Source organism: Megalops cyprinoides, unplaced genomic scaffold, assembly GCF_013368585.1.
Source record: "Megalops cyprinoides isolate fMegCyp1 unplaced genomic scaffold, fMegCyp1.pri scaffold_27_arrow_ctg1, whole genome shotgun sequence".
Taxonomy (NCBI): domain Eukaryota; kingdom Metazoa; phylum Chordata; class Actinopteri; order Elopiformes; family Megalopidae; genus Megalops; species Megalops cyprinoides.
The window spans coordinates 507,598-526,919 of NW_023494723.1; the positions used below are offsets into that span (position 1 = coordinate 507,598).

Consider the following 19,322-nt stretch of genomic DNA (forward strand, 5'->3'; position numbering starts at 1 on the left):
ATGGATTTAAATTACTGAGAAACTTTTGGGTTAGGTTGAGTGCAATGAACAATAACGTTTAGAACACAGACCTCACAAAAGCTGTTATGTGTCATGAGCATTTAATGTAATTTAAATCAATAAATGCCATCCTTGTTAATTAATCTCACGCTGTAGCTTTCACCAGCACACGAACTACAGACAATCTGCGGTGTTTCGTAAGCATAATCATTTACTTTATTCACGCGATTGGTGTCAACTGTTCTGTGAATAATTTGTTTTATTGTTAATCAAGGAGGATAAAGGGGAACAGGTTGAAAGTAATGATAGATTTAAACGTAGTGTTTGGACATCCCCTGTTTCCAGCTCACAAGCCACCACTGCTAGCTTGGCGCTAGCGGGAAAGCGGCAACGTATACAGACGTTTACAGTGACGTAATGACGTCGCTCCATGGTGGCTCTCTAACCCGTGGAAAAGCAAACCCGTTCTGAGAAAGTTTGCAAGTTGAAGCAACTCCAAACTGGCACTAGCACGAGCCCAGAACTAGCACATAGTTTGCGTTGGTGGAAAAGGGGTAAAAGATGTTTAATGTTGGTTGGGGGTCACTCAGGGCATGACCTCGGCTTCTTGGTGGCTCCAGAGAAAAGTTGCCCATTCCATGCCCGCTGGTGACCTGGGTATTACACCAGTCCACACCAGGGTTGTCAAACTTACAGCTTTGTTTTTGCCACTGGATCTGCTCGGACTCACTTTCTGTATGGTGGACATAGGAAGAGGCCTAAGATTTCTGGGCCCACTGCTGGCCGTCTGAACTTTCTTAGCACAGATACATCATCTGTCTGAAATGGGCAATTTCAAGTCATGAAGAAATTAGCTGCAATACCTGTTTGGACAGAATTTCAGAAAGACACAGACATCTGTCTAAATGTATTCTTAACAAATCCAGCAGGCAAACATACGCAATTATACAAATTTGATTTCCTTCCAGACTTATAAAATTATTTCTCTGACTTACAGGTCTACATGCTAAAATAACATCTGTTTCATATGCACAGACTGCCGATTGGTTGGCAGCCTTGGGTTACTGTGTGCTTTAACCTTTCTCTAACAGTGAAGGGCATTTGCTCTGTGGATCAGGCGGTCAGTGAGGGACGAGTTTGGCCTTGCTGCATCTCGCTCCACCAGCAGGCATCTAGCGAAACACAGACACAATAAACCTCATTCAGAATCAACTTCACTACCACACACACATACACACAGACATACTTACACAACTTCACACACACAATCAACCTCACAAACAGTATCATGAACCTAACTCCCAACATGACAAATGTATGTATTGAGTATAGCTCAAATGTGTACAGTATGTACATGTCAGTACAGAAAATAACTCATGTATGTGTGTGAGGCAAGATACACTAAAAAAAGTTATGTTTAGGTTACTAAAAGTTATGTTTAGAATATACTAAAAAGGTTATATGCCTTCATTAACATTTTCCTGTGACACAAACTGAAAGTATACCATTGAAATGAATCAAACTCCAAAATGTTAATATATAAAACACTGGTAAACATTCTGGAAATTCAGACAGCGGCGTCCCAGACAGACACACAGATGAATGTTTAGCCACCCTCCCTGCTCCACTGTTAAAGCCTGATTCATTTTGCTGCTGTCATGTGGCACCATTAATAAACTGCCATATCAAAAAAAAATCCCAAAGAAGCAAATTTTTTGTGTTGTCAGTTTTTAAACATTAATATGTCCCTTCCTCTCCAAAGACAGTTCTGAGAAAAATGTGTTAAATGTATAAAAAACAGCAGTTGCTTAACAACATAACTGTTGAGCACTATTGTCTTGAAAAGAGTACTGAGGTACAAGGCTTATAATCTCCATTTCCTGCTTGTCTTTTTAAAACCCCCGATATTGGCTCCCCGATATTGGCTAAACTGAGAGGAGAGATGTAAATATTATACATTTTGTTGCTAAGGGAGGAGGACATAACCTTACTTTTAAAAAAATAAATGCCAAGTGAAACACAAACATCTGTTACTCTATGACAGGGGTGTCCAAACCTCTCCTGGAGGGCCACTTGTTCTGCATGTTTTAGATCTCTCCCTGCTCCAACACAGTTGATTCAAATGATCAGTTTGTTATTCAGTAGCTTCAGGAGTTCATAACAAGTTGATCATTTGAATCAGCTGTGTTGGAGCAGGGAGAGATCTAAAACATGCAGGACAAGTGGCCCTCCAGGAGAGGTTTGGACACCCCTGCTCTATGAGAAGCTCCCTAACAGACTACAGAAATACCGACTCAAAGGCAAACAGCATATGTCATGCAAAATGTATGCTGATGATGATGTCACCACCAAAGGAAAAAAAAACACCCCCTGTAATCAGGTGGATCCAAATTTAGTAGCTCTTCCTCAACATTTGGCAAAGTATAACAATCAAATTTAAAAGGCCACATCTCCTCATCAGTATGAAATGTCATAATTTTTAAAGTTCAGTAACATTACTGACTCATATTTTGTTCTTGGGTCAATGTGACTCAGAGGCTCAGAGGAGTGAGCTAGAACACACTGACCTGGCTAGTCTCTGGTGCTGCTTCTTATCCGATTTCATGGCAGCGTGTATAAGCAGCTGACTGAAGACATCTCTCTGTAAATGAGCACACTCCAGTCAGAGTGTTTACTGGCACACAAAGCTATTATTTCATACTGACGCTGGTCTGCCTGACCTGCCTGACCCTATCACACAATTAAGATAACTACTTTGCGCCCTAGGACAGTGTCTGCAGTGGTTTTTGAAATCAAAACCAGTTTTTGACTGGAAAGCAGGCAGAGAAAACCGACTTGATGGAAGACGGAAGATTACTTTTCAAACAACATCCTGGACATCTTAGTGACACAGGAATTTTCAACCCTCTGCATGACGATAACCAGGAGTTCAACAAAAAGAACAAGAAAATCAGGAAAACAGGCACGCATTCTTGCTTCATTGAGGCACTCAACAGCTGAGTCTCTTAAGTAATCTTCCCCCACTACCAGCTCTCTATTTCCCTACCTGCTTTTTTTATTAGAGTGTAAGAAATGTGTCATGATGTTTTCATTCATGTCATGGCATAAGAGCATCACATTACTGTCATTTAGCAGACTCTCTTATACAGAGCGAGGTTACAATTTTATACATAAGAACATAAGAACATAATATGGCAAGAACAGGCCATTTGGCCCAACTAAGTTTTTGATACGTTATCCATTTATACAGCTGGACAGTTACTGAGGCAACTGTGGATGAAGTACTTTGCCCAAGGGAACAGCAGCAGTACAAAATCAAACCAGCAACCTTTTGGTTACAAGCTGTGCTCCTTACCACCACATCACACTGCTCCCCTGCATGATAATGCTAATAGCCAATGCTAACACTAGAAATGCTAATGTGTCGCTCAGCGTGCTGCATAAAGTACATAGAAGTCAGTGAAAACAACACCAATCATCTACTCATCTAATAACAATCTAAAGAGAGAGGAAAAGAGCACACATAAAGACAACAATGAATTTCGAGACATACTGTACATAAGAAGAAGAAGAAGAAGAACATATGATGACGAGAACAGGCCATTCGGCCCAACTAAGCTCGCCATTTCTTAATTAAAGAGTATCCAAAACTGCATCAAGTCTAGACTTGAACACAGCAAGGGTCTCTGCCTCAACTACATGACCTGGCAACCTATTCCATGTATTGATAACTCTTTGTGTAAAATAATATTTCCTTATATCAGTGCGGAACTTACTCTTAACTAGTTTCCATTTATGTCCTCTTGTTTTACAGACTGAACTCACCCTAAAGAATCTATTATAGTTAACCTTATTGATTCCTTTTATAAATTTAAATACCTCAATTAAATCACCCCTAAGCCTCCTCTCGCTTAATCTAAATAGGTTAAGTGACTTGAGTCTTTCCTCATAGCATTTATATTTCATGCCAGGAACTAATTTAGTTGCCCTTCTTTGAACCTTTTCTAAAGCTTCAGTATCTTTTTTATAGTGCGGAGCCCAGAACTGCACACAGTATTCCAGGTGCGGTCTGACTAAGGCATTGTATAATTTTAATATAACCTCTTTAGATTTATACTCAATAGTTTTGGCTATATATCCCAGCATCCTGTTGGCCTTTTTTACTGCTACAGCACACTGCCTAGATCCTGTTAAGCTTGGGTCAACCATTACTCCCAAGTCCTTTTCAAATTGAGCACATTCTAGTTTTTTTCCACCCATGAAGTAGTCTTGTTTAAGGTTCTTATTTCCTACATGCAAGATTTTACATTTATCTAAATTGAAAGTCATCTGCCAGGTATCTACCCACTTTTGGATGCTGTTTAGGTCTTCCTGTATTATTTTAGTTGATTCTATACTGTTGGCTAGACCCCCTAGTTTTGTGTCATCTGCAAATTTTACTATTTTACTTCTAACCTTTGCATCAAGATCATTTATGTATATAAGAAATAGCAAAGGCCCCAACACCGATCCCTGCGGGACTCCACTTCGTACAGGACCCTGCTCCGATACAATTCCTCCCACAGTTACAGTCTGCTTTCTATTAGACAGCCAACTTCGAACCCACTCGGTGATGGCTCCTGTAATTCCCGCAGATGTCATTTTCAATATGAGTCTCTCGTGCGGAACTTTGTCAAATGCCTTTTGAAAGTCCAAATAGATAATATCATAAACCTGGTTTGAGTCCAGACATGCTGTAGCTTCCTCAAAGAAGTCCAGGAGGTTTGTTAAGCATGACCTCCCTCTGCGAAAACCGTGTTGGCTATCATTTAGAACACCATTTCGTTCCAGGGATAATTGCAAATTATCCCTAATGATGGATTCCAGTATTTTGCATGCGATACAAGTTAAGCTGACAGGCCTATAATTTCCTGGTTCAGTCCGGTCTCCTTTCTTGTAGATAGGTACTACACTGCCATGTTTCCAGTCATCTGGTATTTCTCCAGTTTTAAGGGATTGCTTAAAAATAACTGTGGTACATTTGACCACAGAAAATAACTGTGGTACATTTGACCACAGAAGAAATTGATTTCGATGCTCACCTGTGCATCACTGCCCCCTATCTCCCTGAAGCGGTAGCGGATGGGCTGCAGCAGCTCCACGGCCTTGGCGAAATTACCTTGATCGTACTCCAGCAGGGCTTGGCACATGGGAAGCCCTACGGCCCGCGCAAGCTGGTGCTGGTGGTTCTCCCCAGGGGCCCTGGGGGGCAGAGGGAGGGGACGGGGCTGACATACATGAAGCCAAAAGGACACTTCCGTCTGTTACCCATCAACAGTGCAGCATTCCTCCTGATTCCCCCTGAAATACAGAGCAGGGCTAGAACCAAATACTTGCAACTAAATTGCAAAAAAAAAAAAAAACAGGCTTCTTTTTAAGAGGACTTGGGGGATGCAAGCAAAACACTAATGCTAAACATGCTAATACTAATCCATTTATGGGAAACATCTTCTGGCCCAAGGATTTAAAGCCCTGATGTTCCTCTACCTGGGAGCTTTTTCTTCCCAGACAGCAGCAGAATCCAGATGTTATTCAAATAGGACCTTTTAGCGTTATATAAAGATCATGTAGACACAGAACATGCACATGGTGCAGCAGAAGGTGTTTTGGGTCTATGTGTCAGACACATTATAGCCATGTGCTGTATATGCAAACACAGAGGGGGGTGGGGGGGGGGGGGGGTGTGATGCAGCGCTCACTCCACCAGCTCTCGCAGGGACTCCAGGAGGCGCTGTGTGCTGGCCTGGTCCTCAGCCCCCAGCGAGGTCATGAGGAAGTGCAGGTCATTGAAGAGCAGGACATGGTCCTCTGTGTGGGGCTGCGTGACCTGCTGCAGCTCCCTCCAGCGATTTTTTACACTGACACCTACCCACACACACGCACACACGCATATATACATATACATACACACGTGCATACACACATACATACACATGCATTCATGACCACACACACACATGCACACAGACACCCAAACAAACATTGTAAGAACATAAGATATTATGATGAGAACAGGCCATTCGGCCCAACTAAGCTCGCCATTTCAATTAAAGAGTACCCAAAACTGCATCAAGTCTAGACTTGAACACAGCAAGGGTCTCTGCCTCAACTACATGACCTGGCAACCTATTCCATGTGTTGATAACTCTTTGTGTAAAATAATATTTCCTTATATCAGTGCGGAACTTACTCTTAACTAGTTTCCATTTATGTCCTCTTGTTCGACAGACTGAACTCACCCTAAAAAATATATTGTAGTTAACCTTATTAAGTCCTTTTATAAATTCAAAAACCTCAAACCTTGCCACCTCAAACCTTGCCACTGTTGCCTTAGGCTTGCTCTCAGGGGGTCTCAGGCCTGGGAACAATGTAAAGCTGCTTTGTGACAACTTGTGTTGTAAAAAGCGCTATACAAATAAAAATGAATTGAATTGAATTGAATTGAATTAAATCACCCCTAAGCCTCCTCTCGCTAAGTCTAAATAGGTTAAGTAACTTGAGTCTTTCCTCATAGCTTTTATATTTCATGCCAGGAACTAATTTAGTTGCCCTTCTTTGAACTTTTTCAAGAACCTCAATATCTTTCTTATAGTGCGGTACCCAGAATTGCACACAGTATTCCAAGTGAGGTCTGACTAAGGCATTGTGTATTTTCAATATAACCTCTTTAGATTTATACTCAATACTTTTGGCTATATATCCCAGCATCCTTTTGGCCTTTTTTAATGATACAGCACACTGCCTAGATCCTGTTAAGCTTGGGTCAACTATTACTCCCAAGTCTTTTTCAACTTGAGCACATTCTCGTCCCCCCCCCTCCCCCCCATGAAGTAGTCTTGTTTAAGGTTCTTATTTTCCACATGCAAGACTTTACATTTATCTAAATTGAATGTCATCTGCCAGGTATCTGCCCACTTTTGGATGCTGTTTAGGTCTTCCTGTATTACCTTAGCTGATTTACACTGTTGGCTAGGCCCCCTAGTTTTGTATCATCTGCAAATTTTACTATTTTACTAATAACCTCTGCATCAAGACCATTTATGTGTATAAAGAATAGCAAAGGCCCCAACACCAATCCCTGCGGGACTCCACTTCGTACAGGCCACTGCTCTGATACAGTTCCTCCCACAGTTACAGTCTGCTTTCTACTACACAACCAACTTTGAACCCACTCAGTAATAGCTCCTGTAATCCCTGCAGATTTCATTTTCAATGCTTCGACGGAAAAAAGTGGAAAATTCCCTCTCTGTCCCCGAATGGCAACAAAGGATTCAGCTTTAGGAGCAGATCAGACCCATCTTATTTAAGAGCTAGGTAAATAGCCCCAATTTTTATTTTTATCCTATTGAATGTAATAGCACAGAGACCACTCCACCAACATAGCGCGAACTCGTCCAGGCTAGAGCAATTGAGAGCAGAGCAATTGAGTAGAGCAATCAATTGTAATTACAATGATGATTACTGTAAAAGTAAAATGATACACAAAGTCATCAGAATGACATAAAAAATTTATGTCTCATGTGTGGGACAGCCTCGCTCAGGCTGGGTCAGCCTCAATCACTCACCCTCCATCTGCAGCCTGTAAAGCATGGAGCAGGCATCCACTGTGTCCAGCATGGCCCCCGAGGACACACAGCGACGTGACACCTACAGAACACAGGCGTGTCTACCAAGAGTGTCACCTGTGTATATTACAAACTCCACCCTCTCTACCACAGAAATCCATACTGAAATACCCTCCAGCTTCCTGAGGATGCTGGAATACACTCCCCTGTGAATTCACTCCACAGTGAACTGCATAACCAGGCTCCATTTGTGCCAGACAGTAACAGCACAAGCATACACAAATATACTGTCTAGGAGAGGAATGCAAGGTACTGCTTTGACTTTGATCCCTTGAGCGCATTTCTATGTGAGTGAAATTGCGGTACGCTGTACTCTCAGCACAGTGAAACACCACTGTACTCTCCCGCCGCTCTCCTCCAGCTTCAGAGCACTCACCTGGCTGTCATAGATTTTAAGTGCTGCTTCATAGTCCCCCTGTGGAAAACACACCAAGCTGCTCACTGAACACTTCAACGAACTGCAGCATACAGACAAGCCACAGCAAAAGATGGAGACACCCGACACCATTTTAAAATTCTTTTGGGCATCGTTTCCACAGAAACAAAAACAATATCAATAATGAAATCTGACAGCTGTATCTAAATTCATTACAGTCACACTGCTCTTGGCCTAGGCAGCTCACATCAGTATTACCTTTTCTATGAAATACAGTGCCCAGTGCCAGTAGTTATGGCAGGCAAGCATGTCACAACCCTAAAAAGACAAACACAGCCTGAGCACATTGTAATCCCTGTGATTCCACATGCTCAAGTGTACTTCAAAGAACAAAATCCTCTCAGTCGTGACCACACACATACAATGCATTTCATAATATGCAATCTCTCCACTGTGTTTTATATCTCTCCCTGCTCCAACACAGCTGATTCAAATGATCAACTCGTTATGAACTCCTGAAGCTGCTTAATAACAAACTGATCATTTGAATCAGCTGTGTTGGAGCAGAGAGAGATCTCAAACATGCAGGACAAGGGGTCCTCAAGGAGAGGGTTGGGAAACGCTGATGTAACAGACTACAGCTGTGTGGACTGAAAAATTTGCAGGACAACAAGAAAGACTGCAACCACAGTGTGATAAAACCATCTTATTTGCACATTAAGCATAAAGCAAATTTCTGTAAAGTGTTTCAAAGTCACTATATGTACAGGTGACTCCTGATAGCTGCAAATGGTCAGAACTGTTGCACTATGCATTAAACCAGTATGCGCACAAAGGCATTAAGTCAGTGTGGTGTAAAAGGAACCAGCTGCATACTATGCAATTGAATGGAGGACATAAAAAGAGTTTATAAGTAGTTAACAGTTAACAGTTATAAGTAGACTTATCACATGTAGTAGCATGTCATGACAGTTAGACATATATACTGTATACAGGGCCCACCTCCTCAGTATAGTGCATAAATACCTGGATGTATAAAATCCTTCATATCAAAACGTCATTCTGCTTCAGCAAGCAGCTCCTGACCACAGTACTGACCTCCCAGTCCTTCTCTGTAGTCTCCATGAACTTCAGGCCCTTGTCCACCTCGGCCCTCATCTCATGGACATGTGCCACCGAGTGGACACTCCAGGCGTCATCAGGGGTGAGAGCCAGACCCTGGGGTCACAGCATGCAATCACTTCAGCACACCTAAATTCAGGTGGTTTCACACTGTTTGACCCAGCTGAGCTAATAATAGCCAAACAAGAAACTCAGATTATTTCCAATTAAGGATGTGTTCCAGTGTTAACTCTAGAGGGCATCATGCAAATGTTCAGTTCTGAAACTAATGCAAAGCTTTAGTGAAGTAAAGCTTTCACTGAGTGAAAAACATACCTCCTTGGCTATTTTTTCTGCTTGGTCATAAAAATGGGTCTCCAGCAGTCCAAAAGAGTATATTCCTTTCAGGTAACTGAACACACAGGAAAAAAAACAATTGTATTCACAGCACCAAGAGGACTTGGAAACATCCAGCACAGCACATAACCAGAAAACCCATTCTCCACAGTCACATTCCTGTGCAAGCCTGAAAAAAAGAAGCTGGAATCCTACTGGAAATGCAAGTGGGAAAGAAAACAATGATTTCAGATTCACAAATTATACAACTGCATTTCTGCAATGGACCTTGCTAGATAAGAAACTTTATTGGAAAATGAAATATTCAAAGCTCATGTAAGGGTAAAAGTTCATGTAAGGATTCTGAGTTTTTGCAAGGGTCAAACTTAACATAAGGAATCTGAGTTCTAACAATACAGAAGGACAGTCTCTTTGGTGACAGAGGCATTCCCAGTGGATCCCTACAGCTCAGACCTATAGAGGGGCATATGGGGCTTCCAGTGGGGCAAGACTCTGGCCACCGAGTCCCTCATCTGTGTCTGGTAGCCCAGGTAGAAGAAGCCATCATGGGCGAACTTCAGGGCCAGCATGTCCGTGGGGTGTTCCAGCAGAATCTCGTCCCACAGGTCACACGCTTTGGGGAGGCACCTGAGACAAACACACCTTACTTTTAAACAGTGGATGTCCTCTCCAGGCAGCACTGTCAGAGAATGCCATCACACACACACCTAAACATGCTAGTTCTGGCGAACAGTACTGTGGCAATATAATGATGCAAATAAATTCAGAGACCAATTTGTTCATTGCTGTCAATCCCTGGACGTTGATTATTTTACTCCAAAGGTTTTGTCACCTTTGTTTTTAAAAGAAATGGTTCATTTTCTTGGTTTCTACAGTAGAGCCTTTTGTATAATATTCTCTGAAGAGGTTACTGTTGCACTGGAAAACACATCACCATGACAAAGTGATACATAATAATTGTTTGAGTAAGTCTGAGCTGTTGGGTAAACACAGAGGGGCTGTGTGTGGGAACAGAGTGGGATCTTCCTCCTTGTTCTAGGACCCACAGATTAAATTCAGACAATGCTGTATGTGCAATTATTGTGCCTCTCTAATCATATCTGCATTTCCATTTATAATTGCAATCTGTAAACCAGGTTATCAGAACACTTTCAACACTGGTGTCATTTTTGTAATATATCTAATATTTTTATGAGACATCAAAGAAAGGTTTTCACCAATAACACCAGTATAAGCCTTCAACAAAATGTTACAGTACAATGCTTGAAGAACTGTTCATCCAAATTTTTCACAATGTTTTCCTGTGGGAAATTTCAACAGTTCCAATGGGATTCGTTCATTTAGAAAGAATACTGGACCACAGATGCCCAACCTATGAGACCACCGTTAGCAACGGCACTAACATTCCTTTTCATGGTGGCTCTAGCCCTCCCTGTGGGTAGAAGCCTCACCCTTTGGAGAACTGCTCCATGGCACAGACATGCAGCCTCTCTCTGGGCGTGATGTCTTGGGCCTTCGCCAGCTCCACTGTCCTCTGCACAGCGCTCGCCAGACACTCATTCAGCAGCACCGAGCTCCCCGTCCCAACAAGCTCCAGCCCCGTACTGATCACATGACCCATCACTGTGGGGCCGGGGCAGAGGTCATGTGACACAAAGACATTAATTGCGGTTCACTTCACTCACAGTAGATAACCCCTGTTATAGATGCTCTAAAACATCTCTGTCACTCAGCATGCAGCACACCTTTCATATTTATAACTGTGCACTTCTGATATGAGTTGCAGGGCAGAATTTAGGGGTGAACTATCTGTTACCATGCGGCACTGTTCTATTAGCGAGGACATGAAAAACACTGGTAGTTTTTGTGAACTATGTTTATGTCTCTAAAGGAGCAAATGTGGTTCCGGCCGACTTGATCCCTTCGTCCTTCCTTGAGGGGGAGGGGAGGGGTGATACCTACACATTGTCCTCGTCACTTACCAAAATTTGGGTCAGCTGCCTGCACGGCTGCGATGCATCCCTCTATTCCCCCGAGGGACTGATCGTTACGCCAGGTGACGTACTGAGTGACAGCCATGCAAACCATTACAGTTAATAACATAAAGAACTGGAGAAAACTGCAGCTTCAGCTTCTCATATGCCTACTTAAGTTACTTAAAATTAATTTTCAAAAATAAAAAAAACATGAATTTCTCAGTTTCTGTCATCTTTTGTGAAAAACGGGAAAGGCGTGGTATACCTGAGTGAGTATGGCGTCGTAGAGTTTACACGCCTCATTGCTGGTTGTGGAGAGAGGGAGGCCCTCTTTTTGCCATGCCTGTTTGACCGGACAGTGAACTCAGAGTTAACTTCTTCATGAAAGTGGAACAGGAACAGTAAAAGAGCAAAACTGCTGTTGCCTGAATTTTAGAAAACATGCATAAACATAGAAAACATTAAAAAAAAAAAAAATTAAAAAATGCAAACGTTTACTCTTAAAAGATTGCACTTGTTAAACCGAGAATACCAGGGTAGTGCGAAATTACAGCTTGCCATATCGAGATGTCGTCACTTACAAGGTGAAACTGTGCACCATCCCATTGTACTGGTTTTTGAAACAGGGTCAACCTTGATTGTAAAATTCAGCTGTCAACGTGAGACGTATCAAACATTTCAATTTAAGTAAACGCAGCGTTCGCCTGATACCAGAAATTATCAAGGAAAAGTCAATATTACACAGCTTATGCATGTCATAACAGAGGACCTCGAAGAAAAAAATTGCAACGCGTAATATTATTTAGATCTTACGGTTTCGGTCATTCCGGTATGTTATTATTGCCATGGAAGTCGCACGTCACACGTTTTGTTTTCAGTTAATGCATAGCTTCTTACCTTGCAGTCCCTGAAACTTGCAGAAATCATCTTTTGACCAACTCGTTTTAGAAAATGCAACCTTTTTTACAGTTGGAAAGCTGCTTGGCTCCGCCTGTTGCGGATGTTCCTAGCAGCGGAAAACCACGGCTGGGGGGAAAGAGTGGAATGGATTTCTTGTCTTGCCATATTAGAATCCACACACGACGATGAGAGTTTACGGCATGCGTGAGCTCTGAGAATTCGACAGCTAAGGAGGGAGATTCAAACTTGGCAGTGCGCGCCTGTTAGACTTCGTCCATTAAAAATATAGTTTATCCACCTAATTCTCCATCTAATTAGTTATTCTCCAACCGGATTACAAATACACAAATCTCATCGTGGAGCAACTTGAGAGATTTATCGACGATTGCTTTTCGCAGTGCGTCATGGAAGACACTTGCCTGCCAACAGAAAACACTAACCCGGCGAAGAGGGAAAAAAACCGACTCCTCTACCAGTACGGACGATCTCACCACCACCGGAATCGAGGTCAGTATACTCGCCTCCATTAATAAAAAACTTGATATCCTTGGCGTGCTGCATCAAGAAATAAAAGAGCTGCGCGCCAGCCTCGAATTCACCCACCACCAGGTTGAGATTCTCCAAAAACACTACTCAGAACTCCAAACTACGACGAAAACCCTTACGAACCAGATGAACTTTGTTTTGAAAGAGAATAAGGCTATGAAAGAAACCATCCTGGATTTACAAACTAGAAGTATGCGAGACAATCTGATATTCTCTGGAATTCCAGAAAGCATACCAGACAACCCGGAAGCCCTCATTAAAGATTTTATGCGGCGCAATCTAAAAATTCCACCAGAGACTGTGGACAACATAACTTTTCACCGCGTTCACCGCCTCGGCGCACGCACAAACAAGGGTCCCCGCGCTATCATTGCAAAATTCGAACACTTCCAGCAAAAAGAACTGGTGAAACACAATGGGAAGGAACTGAGGGGCACCAAATTCGGCCTCAACGACCAGTTCCCTCGGGAAATAAACGAGCGCCGCAAAATATTATGGCCAATTCTTAAAAAGCACAGGGAACAGGGCAAGCGGACTTCCCTTGTTGTGGACAAACTCTACATCGATGGACATCTATTTCGAGACTGTAACACCACACCCTGGCTTCTCTGAGACCCCATTATACCAACAATGCCGGCTGCTAACAATTAACCCTCCTACTGCTGTGTAACTAACTCCACTGTCTTGACAACCTCAACACCAACACTCACACCCTCTACCTTACTTACTTATTCACTCTCCCCCCCCCCCCCACACACACACTACCTACACACATCTATATAGATATATATATATATTTCTTTATCCCTCTCTATGTTCTATTCTATTTCATTGTTATCTGTTTGTCTTTGTCTCTCTTTCTGTATTTCTCTGCGTCTGTGTGTCTATCTTTGTTTAGAAAATTGGGAGAGAAGGGAAACTGGGAGAAAATGGGGATATGCAATTAACCTCTTAATTGGGATGACACTATTATGATGTAAGCAGGATGATTATGGCAAAGTCGCTTCTCTATGATGTTATTCATTTTACTGTTAATGGATCGTTATTACTGCAGGTATCTCATTTTTTGCCAAATGTGGTATTGCAAACAAACACCAGCCCACTACTAATTTCACAATCATATCTACTTTTCCTATTATATATAACACACACAATACTACATAACACTCAGCTTTAAAATTGACTTCAATCCTTATAAAACATGTCGCTCAAATTCATAACCTGGAATATCCGTGGGATTTCCTCACAGGCGAAGAAAGTTAAAATTCTCAACCACCTAATTAAATTACAGGCTGACATATGCTTACTACAAGAAACTCATATAACAGCAGCTGAATCTCAAAAGTTAAAAACCCCACATTTCAATCAAGTATTCTCATCAACCTATAACTCAAAGAAAAGAGGCGTATCAATTTTAATAAACAAAAGAATACCATTAATTCATAAAACCACCATTACTGATCCTGAAGGGCGATATGTCATCATCAACGCTTCCATTAACAGCAACAATATCACCATAGCAAACATATACGGCCCCAATACTGACGATCCCACTTTCTTCCATACATTTTTCTCTTCACTGAATGAAACCCCAAATTCAACAATAATAATTGGAGGTGATTTCAACACTGTCATCAACACCAACCTAGATAGGTCTAGCATATCAGGTAATTCTAGAAATTGGCACTCCACCGAAACACTTAAGCAGTATATGAAAGATTTCGGCCTTGGTGATAGTTGGCGATTAAAAAACCCTTCAACCAGAGAATACACGTACTTCTCACCGGTTCACCAGTCATTCTCTCGCATAGATTTTTTTCTTACCAGTAATTCAATTATATCTGATATTTCAGACTTTCACACCCACCCCATCATAATTAGCGATCATGCCCCTGTATCCTTCAATCTAAACACTAAACAATTTAAACAACCCTCACCCAGATGGCGTTTCAATATCTCGCTGCTTAAAGATCCTGATTTTAACACTTTCTTCAGAGAAGAATGGACATCCTTCATGGAAATAAACGATTCCCCGGATATCTCACCCTCATTACTGTGGGAAACTGCTAAAGTAGTACTGAGAGGAAAAATCATATCATACTCATCACACAAGAAGAAAAAGGAAAATGAGATTGAAAAGAAATTGGAACAAAAACTCAGAGAATTAAATGTCAAGTATGCTAATAATCCCACGGAACAACTTCTGAATGAATTAACAACAGCCAATTTTCAATTGAACACTATTATAAACAAGAAAAACCAATTCATACTGCAAAGACTAAGACATGACAATTTTGAATACAGCAACAAATCTGGTAAATATCTGGCAAACCAATTAAAACGAGCCAAAGACAAATCCATTATCCCGGTCATAAAGAACTCAGCAGGGGAAACCATGCAAACACCTACAGATATAAATAATACATTTTGGGAATTTTACATTAAATTATACACCTCAGATCATGAACCAAAATTGACAGACATCCACTCCTTCCTCAATAGTACTGACCTTCCTCAGCTTAACAAGGAAACAGCAAATGAACTAGACGCACCATTAACATTGGAGGAATTCTATAACGCCCTCAACCAGATACCAAATAATAAAGCACCAGGACCTGACGGTTTCCCTGCTGAGTTCTTTAAGCACTTCTGGCACACAATCTCCCCACTTTTCTTTAGAATGACTGTTGATATTAAACAAAACTCAAAAATCCCGCCACATATGAACACAGCACTCCTCTCTACTGAAGCCTGACAAAGACCCAACCCTATGTTCTAGCTACCGCCCCCTATCACTCATCAATACCGATCTCAAAATTATCAGTAAAGCGCTAGCCATCAGAATTGAAAGAGTAACCCCATCACTAATCCACTCAGACCAAACCGGATTTATCAAAGGAAGAGATTCATCAAATAACATGTGCAGACTATTCAATTTAATCAATATATCCCAAAAAAGTAAAACAAAAACAATACTTGTTTCGTTAGATGCAGAAAAGGCATTTGATAAAGTAAACCGGACATTTCTATTCAAAACACTTCAGAAGTTTGGATTCGGGGAATCGTTTATTCAATGGATAAAAACACTGTATAACTCACCGATGGCCACAGTTTCTACTAACGGACTAACATCACAGAGTTTCATGCTACACAGAGGGACCAGGCAAGGATGTCCACTCTCACCATCACTTTTCGCCCTGTTCATTGAACCTCTAGCTGCTGCAGTACGCCAAAATAACAACATCAAAGGAATTCAAACCCCCAACACACACCACAAACTCCTTTACGCAGACAACATACTGCTTTGCCTCCAAGACCCATCAAATTCCCTGCAAGAAACCATGAAGCTTATCAATTTATTTTCTGAAATATCAGACTACACTGTAAACTGGACAAAATCAACAATTTTACCCATCTGTGGTGTTGACTCATACGCTACAGCGAAAAACACGCCCCTCACCTCCTCAGGTAATATTAAATATCTAGGCATAAATATCTCCGCCAAGCTGTCAGAGTTGTTTCGCCTTAATTTCACTCCACTATTAAAATCAATAGAAAATGACTTAAACCGCTGGACAAATTTACCACTCTCTCTAAATGGCAGAATAGCAACTGTAAAAATGTCCATACTACCCAAAGTGAACTACCTCTTCAAAATGACTCCAACTCAACCCACTACTAACTGGTTTAATTCACTCAACTCCATGACAACTAAATTCTACTGGAAAAATAAACCACCCCGGATTAAACTAGCAACTTTACAGAAACACAAATCTCAAGGAGGACTGGAAGCACCAAACTTCTACTATTATTACCTGGCTAATCAACTACAGTATATCTCAAAGTGGATTCATCCCAACCAACAGAATAACCCATGGATTGAAATAGAACAGTCAGAATGCAAAGAAATTTCAATCTCTGACTTTCCATTCCTTAGCACTTCCATAAAACACCACGATTGCTTCAAAAATACCGTAAACTCAACAACCCTGACAGCTTGGTGGAAAATTAATAAAATCTTTAAATTCACAGTGTCACCATGTAAATACACCCCAATATGGCACAACCCTGACTTTACACTCAACAAATCACCACTCCACTCCACCACTTGGAAACAAAGAGGTATCACACAGCTTCAACACATCTTTCAGAATAACACCTTCATCACTTTCCAGGACCTGGTGCAAAAGTATAACATAGGGGAAGAGCAATACTTTCAGTACTTACAAATAAAATCCATTCTAAAATCCTACTAACAACAACCTACATTCACCCCCACTAGTGGAAGAAATGGAAAAAATAAATAATACTAAGAAAACTATCTCCAAATTATACAAACTAATATCATCCTCTGACCAAACAATATCCCCCCCCCCCCCCCCCCCCCCCCATCCAAGACTGGGAAAAAGACCTATCACTCTCTACCAATGCAGACTTCTGGACTCTAATCTGTAGAAACACTTTCACAATGACAAACAATACTAATCTTCAACTAATACAATATAAAGTAATTCACAGAACACATATCACCCAGCACAAGATGTATAAGATGGGATTCCTAGATTCAGACATATGCTCACATTGCACAATGAACACCCCAGACAATGATTTCCACTCTACCTGGTTGTGCCCACCAACTTACAACTTTTGGAAACAAGTTACTGACAGAATATCACTTTTTATGAGCTGTAACATCCCGCTCTCTCCATCCCTCTGTCTGCTCGGGGATACCTCTGTGATCAGCCCACCAATCCAAAACCCCCAACCCATACTCATCGCCCTAGCAATTGCTAAGAAAACTATCCTCTTAAACTGGAAAACAAGAAACACAATAAACATCACACAATGGTTATGGTCATCAATGTTGTTACTATTATTATTACTGTTTCCATATTATAATTATTGGCGTTGTTTCCCCCATCACAGCGTCAGTCCTTTGTCTTGTCCCACATATAGTTGTTTTTTTTTTTTTTCTTCTTTTTCCCTCACTCCCTTATTACCTTTCATTGATTTTGTCCTTCTGTCTGTCTCCTTGTCTACCTGTTCACCAGTCTGTCTGTCATTCTACAGTATGTCACCTGTCTGTCTGCATGTTTGTTCGTTTGCCTGTCCCCCTGTCTCCTCTGTACACAAGTATGTGGACTTATCAAATAAAATTTATAAAAAGAAACAAGAGAAAAAAAAAAAAAAGAGAGAAAAGTACAATGTGACTCCCATGTTGGAGGGGTGGTGGCGGGCTTAAAAAAAAAAAAAAAGAATCCACACGACCTTACCAGTATTCCGCATATTATTGCTCTTCAGTCTTGCATTTAACTAATTAAGCTGCATAAAGTTATTTATAAATGCAGTTACCTAACAACATTTTACATATGTATTCATTTTCAAACGCATATTCAGACTAAAACAGGAAGCACCAACGGAGTGCAATATGCTGTGAGTCAAATCAGGTGGGTTGCCCTATCAGAATTTTTCCCCTTAAGGTTAAGGTTAGATAGTGAATCATTAGTGCCATTCTTGCTATATATTGTTATGTTAGGAAATATTTCCACAATGAGTGGTGTCATAATGCAGACAAACCTATACTATCAAGATTATACTATCAAAAATTATCTTGCACACCAGGCTGCCTTTTGCCTCTGATGCTGTTTCTTATTAACACATTAAACCCAACTTTCCCCTCAAGCTTTTTATCACAATGTTTGGGAAGAGGAGGGGTCAGAGATTGGGCAGTCCATGTGTAACCTTAGTGGGTGGGTTTTTAGTCTGTGGCAAAAACCACAGAGTGACTCTGCTGTTCTGAAGTGTTGGTGAGCTCATTCCACCCCCTGAGGGCCAAGGAAGAGAAGGGACATGATGGAGATGAGTGACCCACCCATGAGGGGATGACTAGGAGGCCAGAAGCAGAGGAGAGGAGCAGGCAGTAGTGTAGGGTTTGACAATAGATTTTAGGAATGAGGGTGTAAGTTATCTGAGCCATGACAGGTAGCCAATGTAGGGAAATGAGGACATTAAGATATTTTAGTTGGTTGTAGACCAGTCGAGGTACTGTATTCTGATTCACCTGATGGTGCTTGCAGGCCCAGTGAGAACTGCAGTAGTCCAATCTACAGAGTATGAGAGCCAGCCAGAGCATGGACAAGTCACGTTGTTGCTGCCTGACCTTTACCAACAGTGAGGTAAAGGTCAGGCAGCGGTAAGGATGTGGGCAGCATGTAAAGCAGTTTAGTTTTGGAGAGAATGATATTGAGAATTTGTTGATCATCCAATTTGATGAATCACTGAGGCCTGCTTTGATGAGTGGCGTGGAAATGACAGATTGAGTTTGATAGGTTTGAATCAGTTACATCCTATTTAAATTGCATTTTGTTTGAATGTTGTTTGAACTACATTTTGTATTTACGT

At 41.3% G+C, this 19,322-nt stretch overlaps 1 protein-coding gene across 3 annotated transcripts; it reads right to left on the reverse strand.

Annotated features, from left to right (window-relative positions):
• Window positions 1-312: 312 nt before the first annotated feature.
• On the reverse strand, window positions 313-12,585 carry ttc38 (tetratricopeptide repeat domain 38). Of its 3 annotated transcripts, none has more exons than XM_036520582.1 (14): window positions 12,372-12,583; window positions 11,740-11,817; window positions 11,481-11,562; window positions 10,950-11,121; window positions 9,952-10,125; window positions 9,478-9,553; window positions 9,139-9,258; window positions 8,299-8,358; window positions 8,041-8,079; window positions 7,605-7,686; window positions 5,739-5,904; window positions 5,082-5,241; window positions 2,568-2,641; window positions 313-1,172 (listed from the first exon to the last, which is right to left on the reverse strand). In XM_036520582.1, the coding sequence occupies exons 1-14, from the start codon at window positions 12,399-12,401 to the stop codon at window positions 1,085-1,087; spliced, it is 1,401 nt and encodes a 466-aa protein (XP_036376475.1). In that variant the 5' UTR covers window positions 12,402-12,583; the 3' UTR covers window positions 313-1,084. The 3 variants fall into 3 exon arrangements, with proteins under 3 accessions (XP_036376475.1, XP_036376477.1, XP_036376478.1); XM_036520585.1 differs by having other exon boundaries at window positions 1,096-1,172; window positions 5,159-5,241; window positions 12,372-12,585; XM_036520584.1 differs by lacking the exons at window positions 8,041-8,079; window positions 8,299-8,358.
• Window positions 12,586-19,322: the final 6,737 nt, after the last annotated feature.